Source organism: Anguilla anguilla, chromosome 9 (genome assembly GCF_013347855.1).
Source record: "Anguilla anguilla isolate fAngAng1 chromosome 9, fAngAng1.pri, whole genome shotgun sequence".
Classification (NCBI taxonomy): domain Eukaryota; kingdom Metazoa; phylum Chordata; class Actinopteri; order Anguilliformes; family Anguillidae; genus Anguilla; species Anguilla anguilla.
The window spans coordinates 52,220,072-52,235,401 of record NC_049209.1 but is presented as its reverse complement, the minus strand read 5'-3'; the positions used below and the strand labels follow the sequence as shown (position 1 = coordinate 52,235,401).

Genomic DNA, 15,330 nt, shown 5'->3' with positions numbered 1-15,330 from the left:
CAGCGTGAGTATCTCAGAAACAGCCCGGCACGAAGAGCACAAAAACCCCGCAGGTCACAGGGGTGCCCGTTATCTTTCCCCCAAAAAAGGCCACACAGAAACCCAAACAAACAAATGCCCAAGAGAGAGAGAGAGAGAGAGAGCAACAGGGAGAGAGAGAGAGACAGAGAGCAAGAGAGAGAGAGAGAGAGAGAGAGAGCGAGACAGAGAGCAAGAGAGAGAGAGAGAGAGAGAGAGAGAGAGAGAGGCGTTGTTTTACACCCTACAGGATGCACGGCTCAACAGTAACTCTGTAACACAGCCCATCGGATGGGTGAGCCCATGCATCCATCGCTATAACTGACTCCAGGCCCGGGCTCGAACTTCATTAAAACCTACAGACTGTGCAGTGCTATGGTGCAGACGACAGGCAAGCTACAATGCACACCATTATGACATCACAGCTGTGACATCACAGCTGTGACAGCAGCGTGGTGGGACGATGTTGCTGTGACGACAGCGGAGCTCTGTGAAAGGCCGATAGGGAGATGGAGAATGACCACAAGAATGAGACAGAATGAGAGAGAGGGAAAGAGAGGGAGAGCAGGAAGTGGATAAAGTACATAGAGAGTAGCATCCAGATGTACTTCATGCCACAAGCTGAGGCACGGTGACTAACTACAAGAACCCGTAATTCATATTTATTCCCTTTCCACTGCACTATTATTTAATTATTGCTATTTTATTGAATAAATTAGTTCAGAACGGATATCCTCCTTCCTAACTGCGCTGTGTCTCTTAATGCATCTCAGCTTTGACAATGTAAGATTTATTTATTTATCGTGCCAATAAAGCAGTTGTAATACAGAGAGACAGAGACAGAGACAGAGACAGAGAGAGAGAGAGAGAGACAGAGACAGAGAGACAGACAGAGAGAGAGAGAGAGAGAGAGAGAGAGAGAGAGAGAGAGAGAGAGAGAGAGAGAGCGAGTCTGTACTCTGGGTCCTGTCCGTTTGTTCAGTAGGTGTGAGTCCATCTCTTCCTCGTCTGACTGCTGTTCCCTTACAGTCACAACAAGGCTGAAATCTGATATTGTGGAAGAATGAGGAGCCCTATCCAGCTCCACCCAAATATTTACAGTCCTGTCCAACACCTAGACCTGTGCAAGGCCGGGAAAGAGCAAGGTGATTCAGCACAAAGTCCCACACAGTCTCTAAGAGTCTGACACAGCTCCCAAAGTTTACCACAACTCAGCACAGTCTCTAAGAGTCTGACACAGCTCCCAAAGTTTACCAAAACTCAGCACAGTCTCTAAGAGTCTGACACAGCTCCCAAAGTTTACCAAAACCCAGCAAAAATCTCTAAGAGTCTCAAACACCCACAGATACGCTCTTGAACACAGGTACTCAACCTAAATCTCTTCAGTAAATTCTTCGGTTGTAAAAGTGGACTGTAAGTACAGAATGAATGCCGTGTAAGTCGGTCAGGACAAGCATCTCTGCTGAAATATAAAAGGCAAATTTACAAGCAGTCACCCTTACCCTGCTTTGCCAAACTCTTAAACAAATATTTACTTTAAAGGCCCCCTGAGGACAACAGTTCAAACGTAGTCACGACAAACATTTACAAATTTTGTCAGTGCCTTACGTCCTTCTCATGGTTTTCACCAGTTTTATTTCATTGACGTCAATGTTTCATATCGTCCCGGTAACTTTATTTAGGGTTCTAATAATATGGTTATGTTATACAAATGTTGCTGAATGTCCAGTAAATAAGCAATATCCTGGCTTAAGTGTGCTACTCAAAATTAGAAATTTTGCACTGCAAGTCCTCCAAAGTCATTTCCCTGTCTGAATGAACACATTCCAATCCTATGAGATGCAATTAGCAGTATATACATTTCCTCTGCACTGATGCATGAATAACTTTGTGAGAAAAAAATATCTAGTGTCCTAATTATTACATTTTTCTTGAGGCAGAATTTGGGATGGAGAAGATTCATCAGAGTAAAAGAATAACAAGGCTCCTCATCAACTTAGCCCTTTTAAGGTTTATCGTTTACACAGTACTAGCATATAAACAACATCACTTGCTTTCCTTTTCAGTCAGAATTTGACAAGGAGAAGATCTGAATGTGAGAGAGTGAGTGAGTGTGAGTGACAGGGAGGGAGAAAAAAAAGAACGACAGGAAGAAGCAGAAAGACAAAGATAACCTAAAATAGACGGAAACAGAGAGAGAGAGAGGAAACGGACGCGGGCGAGCGGGCGAGCAGGTGAGAGATTCGCCGGAGCGCAACGATGCGGTCAGAGGCTGTTAGCGTTAGCGCGGGGCGCCGGACAGCGCCCCCCCCCCCCCCAACCCCCACCCCCACCGCCCCACCGCCCCCCCTCCAACCCCCACCCCCCACCGCCCCCCCACCCCCCACCGCCCCCCCACCCCCCACCCCCGTCCGTCAGTACCGCAAATACACAGTCGCTAGGTGAGTCAAATCTAGCTTCTATTTTTACATCTGTGTGTGTGTGTGTGTGGGCGTGCGTGTGCGTATGCTGTATGTTAGTACATACATGTGTACCTGTGTGTGTGTGTGTGTGCTGTATGTTAGTACATACATGTGTACCTGTGTGTGTGTGTGTGTGCATCTGTGTGTGTGTGTGTGTGTATGTGAGTGTTTGTGGTTTGTGAGGACTGGAACAGTTCTGCAGCGCATTAAACCAGTCAGTGCTCCCAGAGCTGAGCTCTATCGCAGCACCCAGCTCTCTCACACACACACACACACACACACACACACGAAAAGAGGGGATTTCCATAAATGGGAACCTGCGATGCGCTTATTTCCCTGCATTGGAGAGCCGGAGCTGCCGCAGGCCTCAGGCTCAGTGGACCACAGTCGGGGGGGGCGGGGGGGCAGCTGTCTCAGGACGGATTAGCCGGCCGCTTCAGCTCATCTCCGCAGCGATAACACAATTACCCCGCGGGGGGGGGGGGGGGGGGGCGAAACCCCGGCGCCGCTCTCTGATTGGACGAACGACGCTCACGTTCGGGGGACCGCTCGCGCAGAACCGAGTTCCCTCGCGACGGTTACCGCCGGTAACGGTTTCCGACTGAAAAGTTGCTATTTCGATCGCAGAGGACGCCTAGTTAGCCTGGACGGGCACGGAAGGAAAACAAGGAGGAGGGTGCGGATTTGGCTAACGCGAGCGACCTTTAGCTACCGTCTGCCTCGCTGTACGCACGCCTGGAATCAGTGGGGGGGGGGGGGGCGTGGGGGGAAGGGCGAGAGACTTTCAGAACACGGCGTTGGGAAACATTTGTTCGAAGCGTTCCGCCCTCAGAGGAAGGCCGTGTTGCAGCACCGCCGGCGTAACAGGGATTCGCGTCTCTTGGGAAACTGCTTTAAAACCTCCACACAGAAAACACCACTATCAGCACCCAGACACTGCACCAGAACTCGCTGACTCCATCCTCGCCGAACCCGTGACTTTCATACGTTAGTGAACTGCAGACAGTCGGCTGCTGCGGCTTCTGGCTTGAAAGCGTCAGCTCAAATAAATGGTTGGGGCCCGTCGAGTAATCGAGCGAAGGCTGGCAGGAAATCCCCAAACAGATTGGCCCTCGTCCTGCAGCCCTGCTGTACACAGAAACAAATCTGGATTTGAATCACGCTCACTGGGGAAACCATGTACAAATGGCAATGCAAATGAGACACAGAAAAGACCTGAGCATGGAGATGGCCTGGACATGGAGAGGGCCTGAGAATGGAGATGGCCTGGGTATGGAGAGGGCCTGAGCATGGAGCTGGCCTGCACATGGAGAGGGCATGAGCATGGAGATGGCCTGGGTTTGGAGAGGGCCTAAGCATGGAGATGGCCTGGGTATGGAGAGGGCCTGAGCTTGGAGAGGGTCTGAGCATGGAGATGGCCTGAGCATAGAGATGGCCTGAGCAAAGAGATGGGCCTGAGCATGGAGAGCAACCAGAGCCAGAGGAAACCCTCAGGGGCTCCAGGATGCATGACATCACTGATCCTACAGATGCACTCGATACAGTGGCTTTATTCACGACTTACAGTTCCCCATGTCCAGACTAAAGCAGAGCTGCTAAACAACTGAGCACAAGAAACCCATACTGTATCTTTAAAGACATCGGTGAGGCGCTTTGTGCATTCATAAAAAAGCACTTAACAAATAATGTGAATATAATGAATTTACATAAACCCGGCAAATCTGGCTGAGGGGGGAAGAGGTGGGGGTTCCTGAGGCCAAGCTGTTGGCCAGAGCCCCCCCCCGCCAAGGCCACAGTCCGTCCCCTTCCCCCAGAACAGAACTGCCCCTGAACCAGCAGACCTGGGTCAAATGCGTACACGCACTCCAAACACTTTAACTCCACACATGCCGGGCAGTATTTTTAAACCCAAGTGTGGCCCTCCGCCAATTTTCAAGGAAGCGTCCAGCTAATAACCAAAACCTGCAACCGTACAAAAGAAACCTTTCGTCCCGAACATTGTTGAAAAGAGGTGTTTCTCAAAACGAGTAAAATTTTCAGAAATCTGCAGGAATGTCACAGTCGGCTTAAAGGGTTAATTAACCTCAAATGGCAGCTGACCTCCACACCTCAAAACAAAAGGTCATATCTGGTCACTGTCCAGCTGCCTCTCCAGCCGTGCTTATAAAGGGTCGCAGCTGTCTGAACGGCAGGTCGTTATGAAGCTAGATGGGCCACCTCCCCAAAGTCGTCGGACAACCGTTAAGCTTCCTCAAACTCAAATCTGGACGGCCGCGTAGCTCCTGAACGCTCAGGTGCTGAAGCACAGTCATTTGGAAGAGTTTAGGACTGTGTATGAGAGCCGGGGGAGAGTTCTCTAAAACCACTGTTATAAATATCATCTGAGTAAGCTGATGTTTCACTACACACAAACGCGCGCGCACACACACACACACACACACACACAAGTGTAGGCACATACATACACACACATGTAGAGAGATACACATACGCACATACATAAACACACACACACACATACTTAGGCACATAGACACACACAGACAGATACATAGAGATATAAGCACACACACACACACACACACACACACACACACACACACACACACACACACACACACACACACACACTCACTGCACACACACACACTCACACACTCGGGCCTGCTCTGGGAAACAGCTCAGTGTCTTTTCCGCAGCCCATTGTTTGAACCACGCAGACGAGCCGACCAGTCTTCCATGGCCTACATAGAGAAGCACTGTGGCTGCACACCTAAGAGAAAAAAGCCCTCCTGCGTATAGTTATGGGTTCAGAAAATGGCCCCCGTCTGTCTGTGTCACCACACGATGAACAGGAAGGCACAAACCTCTGTTCTTACCCACACAAATCAATGTGCATTTTAAATTTCTATGACCACAGTTGCAATAGAAAACACAGACACACACAGACACAGACAGACACACACACACACACACACACACACACGTGTAGGCACATACATACACACATATATCGAGAGAGATACACATACATACACATGTAGGCACATACATACATACACACACACACACACACACAGATACACACACACACACGCTCACTGCACACACATACACACACACACACACACACTCACTGCACGCACACACACGCACACGCACACTCACTGCACGCACACACACACACAGACACAACTTGGTCTTCCACAAATAAAATAACAGAATTAACTAAAAGGCTTAAAGGATACTCTTAAATTCAAGGTATTTTTACCAGGCGCATATTCCAGGACAGTCTGTTAGCCTGCTCCATTCTGGTTCCCATTAAGCTTAGATATTTATAATGTGTGGTTAATGTTACGGAACATTCGAAAGTGGGTGTTTGGAGAGTTTAAATTGTACCTGTGGTGGTTATATCTAAGGGACAGCGGTGGTTTGAGCACTGAACGCATTTAATAGACGCCCTTGTTAGAGTGATCTGGGTACTTGGTGCATCTTTTCAAGATATACACAGTGATATATCAGTAAATTTATATAAGAGGACAACCCTCTGTGCCCTCTATGGAGGTGTGTAATCAGGGACTCCAGATTGTTCCAGTGCTTGCCACAAATGCACACAGAACAATTGCCGGTGTTACATACACTCTAAAAACATTACAGCAACTCCTAAAGTGTTTAAATGAGTGTTAAATGAGGCCAGGGGATCACAGGGTTGTCATGCTGAAGCATTTAACAGTTATAGGCTTTGGTGATTATGTGATTTTATTTTTCAATCCCCCCATCTTTGAAATAGACTACCTCGTCCCATTCAAAGTGCTTAAGCACACCACTACGTCATTAGTGATACAAATTATATTTTAAAACAATTTGTAGAAAATAACAGGAGAGGGGATTATTTCTGAATCTTATTCGTGGCAATATCCCTTGGTGATGTTGCACCTTAACCGCAAGAATTAATACTGTCAAACCGTTATTATTCCTTACCTGACAGGCCTTCATCAACATGCTGCTGGTCCGCGTGCACTTGACCCGGCTTGTCCGCGAGACACTTCCCCGCGAGGCACAGACACAGAATCCACAACGTCGCCAGTTTGTCGAAATCCATAGTGTACTTCGGTAAGAGGAAAAACAACAATAATAATAATTCGCCAAATAAGCAAACAAGATAGCCCGCGTACTTGGCCCAACACCCTCTTCTCGCTCATAACTTGGAAATACACCTTGGACCTAATCTGGCATCATAGTTCACATGTCAGACAGTCTTATCCAGAGCGATTTCAAAACGTGCGCACGTGACGGGTTAGGCAACGAGCAGAGACGGTGCCATGTCTTTACTCTCCAACTCAAATCAACGAAAAATCTAAAACGTATCAATAAGAGGCGGTGATGACAGATAAGAGGAAATGTATTCAGAACCCATATCTTTAAGTATTTCTTTAATCAGGCCGAAGCCAAAACAATGATGTAGACAACAATGAACGTCTCGCCGTTGGCTCGGTGACAAAAAATGCTGTTCTCGTGTCCGAGTTTTGGTTATGCATTTTCTTACAAAGGTAGGCTACTAAGTTTACATTATGCATGGCAAACATGCACACAAATACAGGCTGAACGAGGAAGCTGGCAAGCTGGCAGTAGGCTGTGAGAAGCTCTCGTTACGTGCGAGGGGAACGCATACAACGACACATCGCTACGTTTTAACATTCTGTGTTAGTTGTTATCCATTACTCTGTTATATTGTGTCATCAAGCCGGCGAAAAATAAACAAAATGTTCCAAACAAACATGTGGAGGCCGTTGATTGGAAATGTGGGGTAGTGCGCAGTAGTGCGTAATAGTCAAAATCGCCATTGCGTTTCACACCTTCGACAGTTCTACAGGTTTCGCCTTTTACATTTTCCGCGAAACTTAAACGATTAACAATAATGCACAAGAAAATGTAAAAAACCGCACATCGAATGTAGAAGCCGGGCATGTGCCAAGTATCCAAAAGAGGGGAGATCCTTCCAAATCTTGAAAATTACGTATCGGCGTGTCATTTTTCTTTCTTTCATTCAGTCAGTAAACTCAGTTCATACGATTCAGCTTTGTGAAAATGCAAAAAATGATACATATATATTTACCTTTCAGACTGTTTGGCATTTGGTGCGCTTCTGGTTCTTGTATCGCAAAAATCGCGATTAGAAACGGGTCTTTAGTTCGGCCCGACTCCCCGGGGAGCCCCGTCTGTGCCCCATCAGAAAACGGATTATGTGCGGGATGCGGTGATTACCGACCACGCTGCCTTCACACGCCCACACCGATACGCTGGATGACAAGGGCTGCTCGCCTTACTTCAACAATACCTCCCATCGGCGACTGAATCATATCATATCGCACAGCTAGGCACCCGTCCAATTCCGCACTTCTGCGCATGAAATGCACCGTATAGTATCGGAATGCCCAGGCAGACGCCAAGTCCAAGTGCTTGCTATTAAGTACAACCCCCGGGGTTCAGACCGCGTTGCTGCAATGAAATGCGTCTTTAATACAGACAGCCTTCGCGATTCTACTTCCACGGCTCCAGCAGGGGCTCTGCTGCCGACGCAGACTCGGACCTCGGAGGCTCTCTGCCTGTTCGTACACGCGATGCGTTCGCAACACTATTTCTTTGCAACGCCGTCTACTGGAACGGAGGCTAGCCTATTGTTTCCCGAGTAATTCTCCACACTGAAAAACCTCGTAGGAAGCTCAAGTATGCCATCTTTCGGAGCGACGTTGCAGCGCCCGCTGTTTTTTCTCCATTTAAGTTTTACGTCACGAAAATATTTTGTTGGGGCTACTCGTTGTTGTAGCCAATATGCAATTTAGAACGCAGAATGCGTAATGCTCCACGTGCGGAATGCAGTGACATATTACAATGATGGCTTCAGTAAATTATCTAAAGTGACATAACCATGCTATTATTATATTTTTTTAAATGTGATTTGTAAAGAGAGTTCACTTGGGTTGATTAAAATATGACTATTTTAAATCAATACCCCTTCTAAGTTTTCTAAAAGGCTGGATTCCGTGTTTTTATATTGCCAGTAAACTGTTCACCAAAGTTCATGGATATTACTTGTTGTTCTGTGGTATTGCTGAGAAAAAAACTAGGAAGGTCTGACTTAATAATTTGACGCGCCAGTCCCCGTCAAAAGTAAAAAGTTATTTTTTCAAGATCGGACGTGATTCCAGATGGAGGGCGGGTAGCCTACGTCTTCCCGAGAGAACAAAGGGCGGAGCGGTGTGTCCGGCCGCATCACCAGCCGTGAAGCCCGCAGAACCATCGCGTTAGACACAATTCTGTACCAAAGAAGAAGAAGCGAGGTAAAACCGCTTTTATGAGCATAAAATCTGACATTTTACGCATTGGACAGTAATGGAATTAAAGGACTTAAAACTTTCCACTACAATATTGGCAAACCATAATACTGTATGTATATTGTATATAACTATCTCAAGCATGGATATGAGCTTATGGTATTCATAGGTACAGGTAAGCAGTCTTATTTATCATTTTCTTTTTCGGTATGATAAGCATTTCATGGAGAGCACGCCCATGCATGTTGGGAGCACTGTATATTATTTCTTATTGTTGTATGTTGTGGGTAAACTTAGTTCACTTATTAAACACAAATGTCGCTGGTACAACAGGCAAATTATTGCAGTTAAATGGTACAATGCAATAAGACTATGAGAAAACTAAGAGTGCAATTTCATCTGTACTGGAATGGACGTGGCTTTTAAATAGGCTACTTAAAACAAAACAGAATTCAATTTGAACTAAAACCGAAACCTATGAAATGATGGACAATTTAGCACGTGTCTGTCGTGATTAAAAAAAAACAAAAACAAACAAACATTTCTGTGCAGTTCTACACATTGCAATGTTTTGTGTCAGCAGTCGTATCTGTATTCATAACGTTGCATGCAAACTTCCTCATATCGTCTTTCTGTGTCGGGACTTCCTCTGTAAGAATTGCGTTCACTTCCTTTCAAGTGCTGCTCCCAGTTGTTTGACTGGTACGAGGCATCCCAGACGAGATACACTGTACCTATACTCTTCTACATCGCTCATGATCCGATTAGAGAAGAGTTGGCCGGTGTTTGGTGAGTTTCCTTTTTTTGTGTGGCTTTACTGATGAGATGTTGAATTGCCTTTTACTCACCAAGGGAAACCTGGTGCGGATACTTGTCAGTTCTGTAGCTGTCCGTGGTGAGTTTGAGAAATGCAGTTCATTCTTCTTCGGTATTCCGAAAACGCGTTAAAAATGCAACTTGGCCTTCGAATTCCTCAGGCAGATGTTCTCATCCTGTCGCAGTTGAGCGATAGGTTTTTCTACATGACATTGTATTGTTCTGTTCAAAGGGAATTCCAGTAAGGCTTTTTTTTTGTTTGTTTCTAACGATTAATGTTTTTTAAAAAGTTCCACCCATCTAGTGCCATGTCCTGCTGGTTGCCGCTGTCATTTTCTTTTAAGTAAGAAAACATATTTTCCAGTATGACAGAATTGTTCTTGCATTTGTCTAAGGTGACTAACAGAATTTCGGCTCTCGGCTCATCGAATTTACCATGTCTTTACAGATGATTTTTTAAATTGAAATTTGGTTGTAGTATGTGTTTGATCTTTTCTACTTTCATGACGCCAATGACAAGGAATAAATCTGATTTGGCTTATTGACGATGATTTTCTCTCTTCATTTTTTTATTTTTAATCTGTCAGTTTTAAAAGTTGAGCGGCCGGCGGGGGTGGGGGGTGGGGGTGGGGGGGTGGGGGGGGGGGGGGGGGGGGTGGGGGGGGGGGGGGTGGGTGTGGGCTGCGGCTGACTGCTGCTTCAGGTAGGCGGCTAGGTAAAGCGAACGCTGATTGCGCGCTGAAACAGCGGCTGACAAATGTCGCGAGTATTAGTAATACCGCTACGCGGGGGAGCGCCGCTGCCGCTAGTGACGGTGTCACGCTGCAGCTTTGCTGGTGGTTTGCATGACTATAGCGCAACGACGGTTGGGACGATGCTGGGCATTATTTTGTCTCCATCACAGTGTTACTCAGACAGGAGTCATTACATGATTTTGACGCGGAGCTGACGCACACCTGTGTTGCACGTACCGACAGTCATGAAGACTCTGGGCTGTCCCCGAGAGACGTTGACATTAAAGGACATAATAACGTTTCAAGGACATCAGGGCAGAATCGTGAAAATAACTGATAACTGCCTGCTCTGGCACGCTGCTGAACCAGTGGTCATTGTTTATATATTGTGTTGCCATACGGCAATTGCCATTGTCGTAAATCATTGTTGTAAGTCAATAGAAGACACTAGATAAATAAATAAATACATTTTTCTCTATACAGTACCTTTTATGTATTTATTTACTTGCGTGGAATGTTATCCATGCAACAACCTCTGTATTTTGACATAATGGGTGTTCTGAAGAGCTTTCTCTCAGTTTTGAAATGCCCTTCTGTGGAACGTCCCTCTTTGGGTAGAGCTTCAAAGACCTGTCAATCAGTGACTGTCAATCAGTGACTGGTGTTCGGCTTGTTCCAACCCGAAAACCAGTCACTACAGACCTTTTCTGCTGTTAAAACAAGCACACTTTCAGTTATCTCTTTTTTTTCTTCCACGAGGGGCTCACAGCTGGTTTGTGCTGAGCTGGGAGGTCCAGGTTAGTCTTCGACTTGCGACTCACTCCGTACAGACTGACCAGAGCTCTGCTGGAACGAACACCAGCACTGTGGGTCTCCAACACTAAATGTAAACACTCAGTTTGTGGAGTGTGAGACGTTTCTGTTTTTTTTTCTTCCATATGGGCTTGATTGAGCCATTTGATTAAATGGGTAAATGTTAAGTGGCCTATCTCCTGCACATAGTCACCTGTGCTCATTAATTCTAATAATTCATCCAATTATGAATAGAAACCGTGATACTTCTAGCTTCTTGGCATCCTGTTTCTCTGTCTTGCTTTCTCACTCTCTCTCTCTTTCTCTCTCTCTGTTGCAAATTCAAGATGCTTTATTGGCAGGAAATACATCACATTTGTGTATTTGTGTATTTCCAAGGCAAAGCAGAAGCATGTTTAATCATTAACAGATGAATAATCAGTAAACAATACACAACAAGATTAACTGCGATAAGTCTTGCAGTAAGCCTCTCCCTCATCTGTTTCTCTCACAAACACACGCACACATACATGCACACACACACACACACACACACACACACACACCGCAGTGTAGGTGGGATCAAATAAATGTTTTTTTTTTTTTAATTTGCCACCTAAATACATAATAAATTGATTGACTTTAAAACTCATCATACCCCTGAGCCTGTGCTCAGAGAAAGGTCTGGATAGGCATTAAAATAGGTGCATGTGTCTGACTCTCAGTCCTGCAGGGCCACAGTATCTGCTGGGTTTGGGAGGTTTCTGCACTTGCCCGCAACTGCTTAACTGAAGTCACTGATTGGCTAAAGAGTCCACACAAGGCCTACATGTGCAGCTGACCCGAAGGAAACCACGGAAACCTGCTGCCATTGAGGCTTTCTAGCATCTTGAGTTTGAGGCCCTTGTATCAAACACGGAAGTGTTGCCTCAGTTGTGTAAGAGGTAATAATCCTGTAATCTCTCTAATACTGAAAATTGGTTCTTCAGTTGACATTTATACAGCGAACCGCATAGAGCAGGGGTCTCAAACTCCAGTCCTGAAGGGTTGCAGATTTAACTCCAGTCCTGGAGGGGGGTGCAGTGTCTGCAGGTTTAACTCCAGTCCTGGAGGGGGGTGCAGTGTCTGCAGGTTTAACTCCAGTCCTGGGGGGGGGGTGCAGTGTCTGCAGGTTTAACTCCAGTCCTGGAGGGGGGTGCAGTGTCTGCAGGTTTAACTCCAGTCCTGGGGGGGGGGGGGGGGGGGGTGCAGTGTCTGCAGGTTTAACTCCAGTCCTGGAGGGGGGTGCAGTGTCTGCAGGTTTAACTCCAGTCCTGGAGGGGGGTGCAGTGTCTGCAGGTTTAACTCCAGTCCTGGAGGGGGGTGCAGTGTCTGCAGGTTTAACTCCAGTCCTGGGGGGGGGGGGGGGGGGGGGGTGCAGTGTCTGCAGGTTTAACTCCAGTCCTGGAGGGGGGTGCAGTGTCTGCAGGTTTAACTCCAGTCCTGGGGGGGGGGGGGGGGGGGGGGGGGGGGTGCAGTGTCTGCAGGTTTAACTCCAGTCCTGGGGGGGGGGGCGGGGTGCAGTGTCTGCAGGTTTAACTCCAGTCCTGGAGGGGGTTGCAGTGTCTGCAGGCTTAACTCCAGTCCTGGAGGGGGGTGCAGTGTCTGCAGGTTTAACTTCAGTCCTGGAGGGGGGTGCAGTGTCTGCAGGTTTAACTCCAGTCCTGGAGGGGGGGGTGCAGTGTCTGCAGGTTTAACTCCAGTCCCAGAGGGCAGCAGTTCACATTTTTGCTGAAATCAAAGTGAACGAGTGGCCGTGGTTTCACAAGCGCTTCAGTGAATCAGGAAGAGGACTGAGAATCTCGTTTTCTGTCAGCCTACCGGAAGTTTTGAACTCTATTGTTTCCTTTGTGTGAGGCCTTTTTATTCCTCTTTGCTTTTGGGAGGGGTCACGCACCCACTGGGAGGGTGTCACTTGGTTTTTCGCTCCTGTTTCTCTCACAATAAAACCCAGTCACTTGCAGTAGACAGAGAAGGAAACCACCATATTAATATAAGAATGGGTTCTGGCAAGTTCTTGTTTGTGGCTGGGACTTGCTGGCACAAGTGTACACAGTACAGCTGACGTCCTAGCTCTGTGCATTTAAAATGTAATTTGCCAGTAGCATTGTACAGAAGCCCCTGTATTTGAGATGGATGGTAGAGGGCGTTCCTATTGACTGAACCCCCCACCTCAACCCCCCCAAAGAACCAGCTGAGGGAGACATAATTCCTCTGTGCAGAGATAGGCTGATAAGCGTTTCAGCACAGACCAGTAGTCTGGTTAGCGATCTGCTGTCTTGCTCTTTGCTTCGTGTGCCACCCTTAGCATTGCGTTCTGCGGGGTGTGAAACCCCTCCCTGTCAGTTCGGCTGCAAGCCCTGTTGCCGTGGTGATGTTGTTGCAGAGCAGACATGGGCGTATCCCTTATGTTTAGAGTTATGCAGCAAAACTACCCCATGTAAATCTTTACTAAGTACATTTCTATATTGACAAGAGTACCTTTTATTCAGTGTGGACTCCTATTTAAACTCATTTGCATCGCTTTTACATGAATTCAGCAGATTTAGCCAAATTAATCTTGCAGAGAGAGACTCATGGTGTAACAGAGCGTATGCTTATTCACCAGTAGTGCCAGACCAGGCTAATGACATTGCCAGAGTATCAAACGCATGCAAGATCACTAAAGCAGCGATGCAAATGAACCAGGAACTGAGATAAAAGTCCAGTATACATCCACATACATCCACAATAAACCTCTAAAGAAAGACAAATAAAAATAAAGACCTGGAGCGGAGTTAACACCCGAAGACTTTACTGTTAGCAAACAACAAAAAATTGTTCTCTCCTTCTCCACCTCAAGCTGATGTGTGGTGAGCTGATCTGATGTCTGATGTCTGGCGCACAGTGTCTGGTCTCAGGACAACGCTTACATGCTATTTTGTGTTTCAGCATGCTGAGGCTCTGGACCAATCAGGATGCTGAGTTTGCGTTGTGTTTCAGCATGCTGAGGCTCTGGGCCAATCAGAATGCTGAGTTTGCGTTGTGTTCTAGCATGCTGAGGCTCTAGTCCAATCAGAATGCTGAGTTTGTGTTGTGTTCCAGCATGCTGAGGCTCTGGGCCAATCGGAATGCAGAGCATTAAGTGTGTGGTGGTGGGGGACGGCGCTGTGGGGAAGACCTGCCTCCTGATCTCCTACACCACCAACGCCTTCCCCAAAGAGTACATCCCAACCGTCTTCGACAACTACAGCGCCCAGGTAACCATGACGACAACAAGAACAACCCAGTGTGATGACATTGACGGTGTTGACAATATTTGTTATTAGCTGTGCCACTGGCTGGAAATTACGCACTATGTCATCCTTATGGCAGTGTTATGTAGGCTTTATAGCATGTAGTGTAAGTAACGTAGCGTGAAAATGTGTTGCGTGTCCAGGTGACCGTGGACAACCGCGTGGTCAGCCTGAACCTGTGGGACACAGCGGGCCAGGAGGAGTACGATCGCCTGCGCACGCTGTCCTACCCGCAGACCAACGTCTTCATCATCTGCTTCTCCGTGGCCAGCCCACCCTCCTACGAGAACGTCAAGCACAAGTGGCACCCGGAGGTGACCCACCACTGCCCCAGCGTGCCCATCCTGCTGGTGGGCACCAAGAAGGACTTGCGGTCCGACCCGGAGGTGCTGAAGAAGCTGAAGGAGCAGAACCAGACCGCCGTCACCCAGCAGCAGGGGGCGGCGCTGGCGAGGCAGATCCACGCCCTCAAGTACCTGGAGTGCTCCGCCCTCAACCAGGAGGGGGTCAAGGAGGTGTTCGCAGAGGCCATGAGGGCCTTCCTCAACCCCCAGCCCCCCGCCTCTGGCAAAAAGACCTGCGTGCTCCTATAGAGAGAGAGAGAGAGGGGGAGAGAGAATGAGAGAGAATGAGAGGGGGAAAGAGGGAGAGAGAGATGGGAGGAGGAGGAGAAAGTGAGAGAGAAAGAGAGGGAGAGAGACGGGGGTGAGAGGGGGAGAGAGAGAGCGAGAGAGGGAGAGAGGAGGGGGGGAGAGAGCGAGAGAGAGGGGGAAGGAGTAGGAGAAAGTGAGAGAGAGAAAGAGAGGGGGAGAGGGAGAGAGAGGGGGGGTGAAGGGGGGATGGTACATCTCTCTCTTAT

The 15,330-nt window shown here is 47.6% G+C and overlaps 2 protein-coding genes across 7 annotated transcripts in view; one reads left to right on the top strand and one right to left on the bottom strand.

Moving 5' to 3' along the window:
• The window catches only part of stim1b (stromal interaction molecule 1b), a 35,338-nt gene extending 27,237 nt beyond the window's left edge, over positions 1-8,101 (bottom strand). For 2 of the 6 annotated variants that reach the window (XR_004766980.1, XM_035434097.1), the window contains exons 1-2: positions 7,597-8,097; positions 6,462-6,588 (exon numbers count right to left, since the gene is read on the bottom strand). Coding sequence is in view for 5 of the 6 variants with exons in the window: in XM_035434097.1 (XP_035289988.1) it covers positions 6,462-6,582 (121 nt within the window). In the remaining variant the exon portion in view is untranslated. Of the gene's footprint in view, positions 1-6,461; positions 6,589-7,596 lie in introns of all 6 variants that reach the window. The other 4 variants (XM_035434098.1, XM_035434096.1, XM_035434094.1 and 1 more) reach the window with 2 other exon arrangements.
• Positions 8,102-8,401: 300 nt separating this feature from the next.
• On the top strand, positions 8,402-15,100 carry rhogb (ras homolog family member Gb). Its single transcript, XM_035434101.1, has 4 exons — positions 8,402-8,821; positions 9,495-9,604; positions 14,281-14,435; positions 14,615-15,100. Exons 3-4 carry the CDS (start codon positions 14,307-14,309, stop codon positions 15,062-15,064), a joined length of 579 nt encoding a protein of 192 aa, XP_035289992.1. The 5' UTR covers positions 8,402-8,821; positions 9,495-9,604; positions 14,281-14,306; the 3' UTR covers positions 15,065-15,100.
• Positions 15,101-15,330: the final 230 nt, after the last annotated feature.

What these genes read in the sequence shown, in the direction of transcription:
- rhogb (XM_035434101.1), top strand. Translation starts at nt 14,307, where the DNA reads ATGCAGAGCATTAAGTGTGTGGTGGTGGGGGACGGCGCTGTGGGGAAG. An exon ending in TCGACAACTACAGCGCCCAG is followed by an intron (nt 14,436 to 14,614) that starts GTAACCATGACG and finishes TTGCGTGTCCAG; the next exon opens with GTGACCGTGGACAACCGCGT.